The sequence below is a fragment of the Oratosquilla oratoria genome, unplaced genomic scaffold, assembly GCF_046742065.1.
Source record: "Oratosquilla oratoria isolate Oo_2021 unplaced genomic scaffold, ASM4674206v1 SCAFFOLD50, whole genome shotgun sequence".
Classification (NCBI taxonomy): domain Eukaryota; kingdom Metazoa; phylum Arthropoda; class Malacostraca; order Stomatopoda; family Squillidae; genus Oratosquilla; species Oratosquilla oratoria.
The window spans coordinates 2,891,891-2,903,952 of record NW_027467714.1 but is presented as its reverse complement, the minus strand read 5'-3'; the positions used below and the strand labels follow the sequence as shown (position 1 = coordinate 2,903,952).

Here is a 12,062-nt window from a genome sequence, read left to right as displayed (position 1 = left end):
AAGGAAACCTATTTTAATTTTTATGAAGCTCATCCAAAATCTCCTCAACCATATGGTTTTCAGGCGAAGCAGATTTTAATAAACATAGAAATATGCATGAGGTATTACCTTTCAAACCATCAATAACTCCTCCCTGGAAGCTACCAGAAGTGACTTTTTGTCAATATTTCAATGGTTTTAAGAAAGACATGACAGAGGTTGAAGTCCGTCTGGGGTATTGGCTGCATGTTATTGTGGCAAAGTAGCATGCAGTTGATACTTAAGGGTTTATATGGGGCGCCCCTACGAACCAGAGCCACACATAATTTTGTCTGTGATAGAGGAAAATTCTGTACATAGAGAAATGACACTTTTATACTATGACTGTCCCTCCATTATGCTGTCCCCCAACCCCTTGTTACTGTCCTGTACCATTTCTCTGAATATTCATTTCCTTTTTTTGCCTACCTACCCTGTGGTGGGGGCAAAAGAATACTGCCACCAAGTATTTCCACTTGAGTCGTAAAAGGCGACAAAAAAGGGATGGGGGATGGGATTAGGAGTCCTACTGCCTGTAGCCCCAAAAGGGGACATTCCTAAAAAGGAAAGTAAAGGCATAAGAGGGTCTGGGAGCTTTCCAACCAGTATCCTAAGGTTTGGGTCTTTTAATGTGTGTGGATGTGGTACAGATGAGAGTAAAGGGGAAGAGATAGGCAGTATGTTTGTGAGAAGAAAGATGGATATACTGGCTTTGAGTGAAACTAAAATTAAAGGAAAGGGCAACTGTGTTTGGGAGTGTAGCTGGGAGGTACTTAGGAGTGAAGAGGGGACGAGGGAGAGAAGGGGTGGCTATACTAGTAAGTGAAGAGATAAGTAAGCAGGTAGTGGAGTGGAAGGAGGCGTCATCAAGGTTGATGTGGATGAAGGTGAAGCTGGGAAAGGAGATGTGGGTTTTTGTAAGTGCGTATGGGCCTGGTAGTGAGAAGAGCGTAGAGGAAAGGGAGGCTTTTTGGGTAGATATAAATAAGTGCTAGAGGGATTAGGGAGAAATGTCAATGTAGTTGTATTGGGAGACCTAAATGCTAGGGTAGGAAATGAACCAATTGACGGAGTGATTGGGAAGTATGGAGTTCGAGGCAAAAATCGTAGTGGAGAATTGATGGTGGAGATGTGTCTTGAAAGAGAGTTGATGATAGCAAATAGTGTTTAAGAAGAAAGTGAAGCATAAGTACACATGGGAGAGGGTGATGGATGGAAGGGTGGCAGATAGAGCATTAATGGACTATGTAGTGGTGACCAGGAGTATGGTAGGAAGAGTTAAGGATGTATATGTTCTAAGGGGAGAGAGTGGGGGAATATCAGATCATTTCCTGGTGGAAGGTAGATTGAGAGTGGAGAATAGGTGGAGAAAGAGGAAAAGGGCAGAAGGTAGGGAGGTACTTAGAGTGAACTGCTTAAATGAGGAAAAAAAGGAGAATGAGTATAAGAAGTTGAGAGAGGAGTGGGAGAGAGTAAAGGATAGAGTAGAACTAGGAGTGGAGGAGGAAGAGGGTTGATTCAAGGAGGGAGTCATAAGGTGTGCAAAGATGGTGTGTGGAACAAGGAGGGCAGGAGGAAATAGAAAGAAGGGTAGTGAGTGGAGGAAGCAAAGAAGGGTGTAGAAGAGAAGAAGCAGGCATTCATAGATTGGCTACAAATTAGGACGAGGGAATCGTATGAGAGGTACAAAGTAAAGAGAAAGGAAGTTAAACATAAGATAAAGGAAGCAAAGAGGAGAGCAGATGTGAAATGGGGAAAAGTATGACAGAAAATTTTGAAAGTAATAAAAAGATGTTTTGGAAGGAAGTTCAAAGAGAAAGAGGAGGTGAATCAAGTAGAGAAGAAAAGGAAAAAGGTGTAGATGGAGAGATTATAATGGAAGAGAAGGCAGTGAGAGGAAGGTGGGCAGAGTATTTTAGGGAGTTGCTAAATGTGAAGGAGGATAGGGAGGGAAAGGTAGTTGCAGTGGGAAGCGCTAAGAAAATGAGAGTGATGAGTGAGGAAAATGGAGGAGAAATAGGGAAGGATGAAGTGAAAGCATCTGTTAAGATGATGAGAGCAGGTAAGGCACCTGGGTTGGATGGATGCCATGCAGAATGTCTGAAGAAAGGAGGTACAGTTATGGTGGACTGGCTGGTGAGTTTATTTAATGTTTGTTTAAGAGAGGGTAGAGTGCCAGAGGACTGGAGGAGTGCCTGTATAGTTCCGCTTTACAAAGGAAAGGGGGACAAGTGTGAGTGTAGTAGTTACAGAGGGATCAGCTTGTTGAGTGTAGTTGGGAAGGTCTTGATTGAGAGGATTAGGAGAGGAACAGAGGGAGTAATTGGAGAGGAACAGTGGTTTTAGGACAGGTAGGGGATGTGTAAATCAGAGTTTTGTGGTAAGACAGATATGTGAGAAAGCTATAGGAAAAGGTAAGGATGTTTTTTTGGCTTTTATGGATCTGGAAAAGGCTTATGACAGGGTAGACAGGAAGGCACTGTGGGAGGTACTGCAGATATATGGGATAGGAGGAAAGCTGTTAAGAGCAGTCAAGAGTTTTTATGAGGTATTGGCTGCATGTTATTGTGGCAAAGTGGCATGCAGTTGATACTTTAGGGTCTGTATGGGGTGCCCCTATGGACCAGAGCCACACATCATTTTGTCTGTGATAGAGGAAAACTCTGTTCATAGAGAAATGATGATACTTTTATACTACGACTGTCCCTCCGTTATGCTGTCCCCCAACCCCTTGTTACTGTCCTGTACAATTTCTCTGAATATTCATTTCCTTTTTCGCCTACCTTCCCTGTGGTGGGGGAAAAGAATACTGCCACCAAGTAATTCCACTTGGATCATAAGAGGGGAGAAGAAAGGGACGGGGATTGAGACTAGGCATCTTTCTCCTTGTAGCCCAGCAGGGGACATTCCTAAAAGAAAAAGCAAAGGCATAAGAGGGTCTGGGAGTTTTCCGACCAGCGCCCTGAGGTTTGGTTCTTTTAATGTGCGTGGATGTGGTACAGATGAGAGTAAAAGGGAAGAGATAGGTAGTATGTTTGTGAGAAGAAAGATGGATGTGTTGGCTTTGAGTGAAACTAAGCTGAAAGGGAAGGGCGAGTGTAAGTTTGGGAGTGTAAGTGGGAGGTTATCAGGAGTGAAGAGAGGGCGAGGGAGGGAAGGGGTGGCTATACTAGTAAGTGAAGAGATAGGTAAACGTGTAGTGGAGTGGAAGGAGGTTTCCTCAAGGATAATATGGATGAAGGTGAAACTGGGAAAGGAGATGTGGGTTTTGTAAGTGCTTATGGGCCTGGCAGTGAGAAGAGCATAGAAGAAAGGGAGGCATTTTGGATAGATTTAATTGAGTGCATAGAGGATTTAGGGAGAAATATCAATGTAATAGTACGGGGAGACCTTAATGCTAAGGTAGGAAATGATCCAGTTGATGGAGTGGATGGGAAATGTGGAGTTCCAAGAAAGAATTGTAGTGGAGAGTTGATGGTGGAAATGTGTCTAGAGAGTTGATGATAGCAAATACAGTGTTTCGGAAGAAAGTCAAACATAAGTACACATGGGAGAGGGTGGTGGAGGGAAGGGTGGTAGACAGAGCGTTAATGGACTATGTAGTGGTAAATAGGATTATGATAGGAAGAGTTAACCCCTATCATACGGTGACGCCTACATAGGCGTCATGAGGAGCAAGTGGGTACACGAGGGTGCCGACGTCGGCGTCTTGATTATATTTATTGTAGTCGTACCTGCGTGACCCACATACTCTGTAAACTGGCTTCATCATATTTTCTATGGTTATTAAAATTCACGGGTGAAAGAGAACGAGCGATAGAGCAGTGACTTTATTTTTTATCATGCGAGTATTATGACGCAACATCGCACGTCTAGCAGCTAATGCTGCCAGACGTGCGATATGGCTCGTATTGAAGGGGTTAAGGATGTACATGTGCAAAGGGGAGAGGGTGGGGGAATATCAGATCATTTTTTGGTGGAAGGTAAGCTGAGAGTGGAGGATAGATGGAGAAAGAGGAAAGGGACAAAAGGTAGGGATGTGCTTAGAGTGAACTATTTAAATGAAAATGAAAAGGAGAAGGAGTACAAGAAGAAGCTGAAGGAGGAGTGGGAGGGAGTGATGGATTGAGTAGAGCTAGGTGTGGAGGAATGGGGATGGTTCAAGGAGGGAGTCACAAAGTGTGCAAAGATGGTGTGTGGAACAAGAAGTACAGGAGGAAATAGAAGAAAGGGTGAATGGTGGGATGAGGAAACAAAGAAGGTTTTAGAAGTGAAGAAGCAAGCTTTCACAGATTGGTTACAAAATAGGATGAGGGAGTCATATGAGAGGTACAAAGAAAAGAAAAGAGAAGTAAAGCAATAGGTAAAGGAGGCAAAGAGGAGAGCAGATGTGAAATGGGGTAAGAGTATGACAGAAAATTTTGAAAGTAGTAAAAAGATGTTTTGGAAAGAAATTAAGAGAGGAAGAGGAGGCGAATCAAGTAGAGAAGGAAAGGTAAAAGGTGCAGATGGAGAGATGATAATGGAAGAGAAGGCAGTAAGGGAAAGATGGGCAGAATATTTTAGGGAGTTGCTAAATGTAAAGGAGGATAGGGAGGGAAAGATAGCTGCAGTGGGAAATGCTAAGAAAATGACCGTGATGAATGAGGAAAATGGAGGAGAAATAAGGAAGGATGAAATGAAGGCAGTTGTTAAGATGATGAAAGCAGGTAAGGCACCTGGTCTGGATGGATGCCATGCAGAATGTCTGAAAAAAGGAAGTACAGTGATGGTGGACTGGCTGGTGAGGTTATTTAATGTTTGCTGGAGAGAGGGTAGAGTGTCGGAGGACTGGAGGAGTGCCTGTATAGTTCCACTTTACAAGGGAAAGGGGGACAAGTGTGAATGTAGTAGTTTCAGAGGGATTAGCTTGTTAAGTGTAGTTGGGAAGGCTTATGGGAGGATCTTGATTGAGAGGATTAGGAGAGGAACAGAGGAAGTAATTGGTGAGAAACAGTGTGGATTTAGGATGGGTAGAGGTTGTGTAGATCAGATCTTTGTTGTAAGACAGATATGTGAGAAAGCTATAGGAAAGGGGAAGGATGTGTTTTGGGCCTTTATGGACCTGGAAAAGGCTTACGACAGGGTAGACAGAAAGGCACTGTGGGAGGTTTTGCGGATATACAGGATAGGAGGAAAGCTTCTAGGAACTGTCAAGAATTTTTATGAGAGTAGTAGAGCTTGTGTCAGGATTAGAAATGGAGAGAGTGAGTGGTTCGAGGTAAAGGTGGGACTTCGTCAAGGATGCGTTATGTCGCCCTGTCTGTTCAACTTATACATGGATGGGGTAGTGCGAGAGGTAAATGCAAGGGTAGTGGGTCAGGGATTGGAGATGGTTAAAGAAAATGGAGAAAAGTGGGAGGTGAGGCAGCTGTTGTTTGTGGATGACACTGCGCTTGTGGCAGGATCAGAGGAGGGATTGAAGAAGTTGGTGACAGAGCTTGAGAGAGTGTGTGATAGAAGGAAGCTAAAGATAAATGTGGGTAAAAGTAAGGTGATGAGATGTACAAGGGGTGAAAGTGGCAGTAGACTGGAAGTGAGCATTAAGGGAGAGCGACTGGAGGAAGTGGATAGTTTTAGATACTTGGGTGCAAATGTGGCAGGAAAAAGGTGGAGTGAAGGTGGAGGTAGAATGTAGATTGAGAGAAGCGAGTAAATGCCTTGGTGGATTAAAGAGTGTAATGAGGAATAGACATTTGGGAATGGATGCTAAGAGGAGACTATATGAAGGAGTGATTGTGCCAACAGCACTGTATGGGGCAGAAACATGGAACATAAGAGAGGAAGAGAGAAGGAGTTTGAATGTGTTTGAGATGAGGTGTCTGAGAAGTATGATGGGGGTTACTAGGCTGGATAGAGTGAGAAATGAGGAGGTGAGGAGGAGAACAGGGGTGGAAAGGGGGTTGGGAGATAGGGTTGATGAAAGAGTATTAGGATGGTTTGGACACATGGAAAGAATGAGTGAAGAAAGACTAGTAAAAGAGGTATGGAAGGCAGATGTGGAGGGAGTGAACATGAAGGGACATCCTAGGATGAGGTGGATGGATTGTGTGAAGGGGGCTTTGGGGAAGAGGGGAATGTCTGTTGAGGAAGGACGGGAGAGGACAGAAGACGGGTGAATGGAGAATGGTTGTATATGAATGATGTTGTGATGCATGAGGTGGGGGATGAGGTAGTATGTGTGAGCAAATTTTGACGGAGAGGTCGCCGATTTAATGAAGCGGCCTTGCTGTGGATATGCTGTGTCATGTGACACTGCTTCTGACCCAGGGCAGTGGATAAGGTGCAGGGATGACCCGTCATCCAGGAGATGCTAAGATGAGAGGGAGGGTGGAGGGGTGTGGAGTGTATTCAGGGATGGAATGGGTGGGAATGATTTTATGCCTTTTCCGTTTTGGCTACCTCCCTTGTAAGCTTTCCTCCTATCCTGTATATCCGCCTTGGTATATGTATGTATGTATGTAGTAGACCTTGCATTAGGATTAGATATGGAGAGAGTGAATGGTTTGAGGTAAAGGTGGGATTTTGTCAGGGATGTGTTATGTCACCCTGGCTGTTCAATCTTTACAAGGATGGGGTGGTGCGAGAGGTGAATGCAAGGGTAGTGGGTCAGGGGTTGGAGATGATTAAAGAAAATGGAGAAAATTGGGAGGTGAGCCAGCTGTTGTTTGCTGATGACACTGCGCTTGTAGCAGGATCAGAGGAAGGATTGAGGAAGTTAGTGTCAGAGTTTGAGAAGGTGTGTAAAAGAAGGAAGCTGAAGATAGATGTGGGCAAAAGTAAGGTGATGAGATGTACAAGGGGTGAGAGTGACAGTAGGCTGGAAGTGAGCATTAACCTCTTCAGTACGGTTCAAAATCTCACGGGCAGCATTAGCTGTCAGACGTACGATGTGTCGTAATAATACTCGCATCATAAAATATAGTCAACGCTTATAACGATCGTTCTCTCTTTTACCCGTGAATTTTGATAACCATAGAAAATGTGATGAAGACAGTTTAGAGAGTATGTCATTAAGCAGGGGCAACTACAATGAATATAATCAAGACGCCGATATGGCAGCCTCGAGTATCCACTTGCTCCTCATGCCGCCTACGTGTGCGGCACCGTATGGAAGGGGTTAAGGGTGAGAAACTGGAGGAAGTGGATAGTTTCAGATACTTGGGTGCAAATGTGACAGGAAAGGGCAGAGTGGGGGTGGAGGTAGAATGTAGATTGAGAGAAGCGAGTAAATGCCTTGGTGGATTAAAAAGTGTAATGAGAAATAGACATCTGGGAATGGATGCTAAGAGGAGGTTATATGAAGGAGTGATTGTGCCAACAGCAATGTATGGGGCAGAAACATGGAACATGAGAGAGGAAGAGAGAAGGAGTTTGAATGTGTTTGAGATGAAATGTTTGAGAAGTATGATAGGGGTTACTAGGCTAGATAGAGTGAGAAATGAGGAGATGAGGAGGAGAACAGGGGTGAAAAGGGAGCTAGGAGATATAGTTGATGAAAAAGTATTAGGATGGTTTGAACACATGGAAAGAATGAGTGAAGAAAGATTAGTAAAAGAAGTGTGGAAGGCAGAGGTGGAAGGAGTGAATATGAGGGGGCATCCTAGGATGAGATGGATGGATTGTGTGAAAGGGGCTTTACAAAAGAGAGGAATGTCTGTAGAGTAGAGGAAGGACGGGAGAGGACAGAAGATAGGGGTGAATGGAGAAGGGTTGTGTATAGATGAGGATGTGATGCATGAGGGGGAGTGGGTGGGGGATGGGTGGTGAGGAAGTATGTATGAGAAAAAATTTGACGCAGCCCGAAGTGATTTCTCCCCATCTTCTCCTTTTCTGTATGAGGGGACAGAGAGGGGGGGTTGCCAAATTTATGAAGCGGCCTTGCTGTGGATGTGCTGTGTCTTGCGACACTGCCTCTGACCCAGGGCACTGGACAGGATGCAGGGATGACCCATCATCCAGGAGGTGCCAAGATAGGAGGGAGGGAGGAGGGTGGAGGGGAGTGGAATATATGGGAAATGAAATGGGTGGGAGTGATTTCTATGCCTTTTTCTTTATGGCTACTCCCCGTGTAAGGGGGAAAAAGCCTTTGGTATATGTATATGTATGTTGTAGAGCATAGTGATACTATTTATATTTTTACTGATGGCTCCAATTCTGATGCTGGCATTTAACTCTACGAATCCTTTGATTATAAAAATCTATATTATAGAGAGGCGAGGTACCGAAGTGTTTAGCTGGGTCCCTGCACATTTGGAGTGAGTGGAAATGGAGAGGCTGATAAATTAGCCAAACGTGCAGCAACAGAACTATTTCCAAGGAGATACCCACTGTTATTCAGCGATTACTTTCCAGAAATTAAAACTTTCACTTGCAGTACCTGGTAGGAATGTTGGAACTTGGTTAATCCTAATAAGATTAAGGAGATTACAAGTGTGATATCTCCTTGGAAATATGGTAGAATGTCTAGGAGATGGGGAACAGCACTATTCAGACTCAGGATTGGACATACTCGTCTCACTCACAAATATTTGATGGATGGAAATTATCAGCCTAATTGTGAGGAATGTTTGGTCCCCCTGACTGTGCGACATTTGCTAGTTGAATGCCCCAGTCTCAGGTATCTTAGACACTGATACCTCTCCAAGGCTCTTGATGGGGATAGCAGATACTGTACATCCTTGCCAAGATCCTTGGAGAGGAAGTAGTGTATAATGCTAGTGGCATTTTTAAATTCATCAAAAAAGCTAGCCTTCTTCAAAAGCTGTAAATAAGTATTGTTTTTAATTATTACTTTAAAAAAGATATGTTTTAAATTACCCTTTTATTTTATTCATAATTATTATTGACTTTCTTTAGATGACATCGGCATCAATGACCTTTGCTGTTGCGATGCCAGACAACCCTTGAATCATACCATTACTGGTAGAGCCACCCTTTCCCCCACTCATCCTCTCCTCACTCCCAACACCCTCCCCACTACACTTCCAAACTCAAAATCACTCGTCTCCTTCAACTTAATTTTACATAATGCCAACACATCCATCATCCTTCTCACAATCATAATGCCTATCTCCTGTACCACACCCACATTAATTTAAGTAAATTGTAGGTTTCTCTGACTATAAATAAAATAGTTTGAGAAACCTACAATTTATTAAGATCAATAAAGGTGGCTTTTAATTACTTGGATGAGGTAATGGTAAAGAAAATACTAGTCACATTGATAAGACCAAGATTGGAGTATGCAGCAACACTGTGGACACCCAGTACAAAAAAAAAAAAAGAATATAAGGAAAATAGAAAGAATCCAAAGAGCAATGACAAAGATGGCCCTAACCCTTTCAAAATTGACATACAAGCAAAGATTGTCTAAACTGGAACTACCAACCCTGGAACAAAGAAGAGAAAGAGGCGATCTATTGGCCATTTACAAAATCACGAAAGGCATGGAATTCCTTGACAGAGAAGACTTGTTAATTTGGGATAGAAGAAAAGTAAGGGGACATGAAAAGAAACTAAAAAAGAACAGTTATAGAAGAGATCTAAAAAAAAAAGGGGGGGGGGAGGCTTTCCACACAGAGTGGTGGATGTCTGGAACAAATTGATGAAACATTAGTGTGTGCAAACACCATACATGAATTTAAGAACAATCTAGATTTTGCGAGATACAAAGACGGGTCACCATGAGCATAGCTCCCCTTCCTGTATAATAAATTACAACTAGGTAAATACACATTAAAAGACTTACCTTGAGGTTCTGCTTGTAACTCTTCTGAGACCCAAAAGTCTTGACATCTCAGGAATAGGGTTATGGAAAGTAGGATTTGTTTTGTTTTCATCAATTTATTACTTTCAGTGAGCGACAGACTTGGTACCCAAGAGGAAAACAGGGGACAGAGGTGAAAATGGGAATGTATACTCAAGAAATGGTACAAGACAGTATTAAGAAGGGGACAGCATAATAGAGGGACAGTCACAGTACAATAGAATAGCATCATTTCTGTATGAGTAGAGATTCAAGTCACCATTCAGCATGAAGTTGACACCAACATAGAATAGGCATAGCCTTAGAAACAAAATTCCCCAGAATTAATCATCATATAGCAGCCAAATAGCGTACCTCATCCCACACTGTCCTGCCCAAGCCCTATCCAGACAGTGTGATATTTCTTCCTTGAATGACTTACCATGCTTGCTAATTCATTGGCTGCTACCAGTCAGAGAATTGTGTCTCCTGCAAGGAAAAGGAATATATAGGGAAACATTGATTGTTGGATAAAGAAGGTTTAGGAAGGACTGAGAGGTATTAATGATATAAAGATTTTGGACATTTTCTCACTGAACACTAACCAGATAAGAAATGATGACCTCAAGCTGTCAAGATGGAGTTTTACCATAAAAGTAGTTAGAAACAATATTGCCAACAACACTGTCATGGAATAAAATAAATTTATAGGCAGGGCAGTTGAATGTAATATGGTTTGAAGTTTTGAAATTCATTTGGATAACTGCCAAAAAGGTCTCCTGTAAACATGTTTTATCACTATAACTCAGTGTAACTTATTGAGAGCTGGGAGAATGGAATAATTGACTTTCTCCTTTCCAGATTTTTGGTGCCACAAATTAATAGATTAACTCATTTTTTCCAGTTCTTGGTCATCTTGGATAATTCCAATGGGGATTGCATTCATAGCTTCAATGGTTTACCGTTTCTATTTTCTACCATCCACACCCAGTTAATGTTGTAAGTGAAAATTCTGAAAATTCAGCTGTATCACCAGTTTAACTGATTAGTGATGTCCAGATTATATTTATATCAAGGGAAGTATGAAAGACCCAGAAAGATGTCAGTATTCAATTTTTTTTTTTTTTTTCCCTAAAAATCTATAGATTTTTTATGTATAAATATATACTGGAAAATCCTTTTAACACAATATTATTTTGATATTTGTAGTTTGTGTTGTTTAATGAATTTTCTATGATTTATCACACTGGCCTTAAGGATACACAATTTTCAAGCATGCCTGCATTTTCTTTGTCATCACACTTGTTTAGATAATAGAAATGTTTATAACTTTACATTCCCAAACAAAACCATGTATGAATTTTATTTCATTTGAGATCAATAACCATTGTATATTATTGTTGCATTACAAAACACCCTTAAGAAGTAGGAGACAGTCTTGCCACCATTGTAATTCATTGTAGTGTGTTCTTACCAGATTATAATGCTGGTGCTACCCTTGGTGTAATACTAATCACCATTATTTTAATGTACTTTTTTTTTTTATCATTCATTAGGCATTTTGGAAAAGTTGAGGAAATATTTTGGTGCAGTTATAGTTATAGCTATTGATTATGTGTAATTGGTATATGAAGATTTTTTTATTACTTTTATTGCATAAAGAGCCGTGTACATTATATACTCCAAATATTGATATTTTATTCAGGTCAAGGGTAAATGTTAAAGATGTATAGATGACTATAATATATTGTAATACAAGGACCAGTGAAGTTGTTGGCCAGTGTGTGTGTTTTTTTTTTTCCACTTAATTTTTTTCTTTCTTTTCTCTCCTCTCTCTCTCCTTTCTATCTATCTCTCTCCTCTCTATCTCTCTCTCCCCTCTCTATCTCTCTCTCTCTCTCTCTCTCTCTCTCTCTCTCTCTCTCTCTCTCTCTCTCTCTCTCTCTCTCCTCTCTCTCTCCTCTCTCTCTTCTCTCTCTCTCTCTCTCTCTCTCTCTCTCTCTCTCTCTCTCTCTCTCTCTCTCTCTCTCTCTCTCTCTCTCTCTCTCTCTCTCTCTCTCTCTCTCTCTTTCTCTCTCTCTCTCTCTCTCTCTCTGTCTCTCTCTCTCTCTCTCTCTCTCTCTCTCTCGCTCTCTCCAACAAGTTGCCTATTGTCATAGACTAAGTGTAGCATGACATTGTCATTGTATCTTTGGTCATTGAAAAGGACACTTGTATTAGCTATTCATGACTGATGTTCATGATCACTGTTGTGGAG

At 41.9% G+C, this 12,062-nt stretch overlaps 1 protein-coding gene across 2 annotated transcripts in view; it reads left to right on the top strand.

Annotated features, from left to right (window-relative positions):
- The window catches only part of Cyt-b5 (Cytochrome b5), a 92,561-nt gene extending 80,861 nt beyond the window's left edge, over positions 1-11,700 (top strand). For both annotated transcript variants that reach the window (XM_076182076.1, XM_076182075.1), the window contains one exon: positions 10,710-11,700. In XM_076182076.1, coding sequence (XP_076038191.1) covers positions 10,710-10,808 — 99 coding nt within the window. In that variant the 3' untranslated portion in view covers positions 10,809-11,700. The remainder of the gene's footprint in view (positions 1-10,709) is intronic.
- The last annotated feature ends 362 nt before the right edge of the window (positions 11,701-12,062 follow it).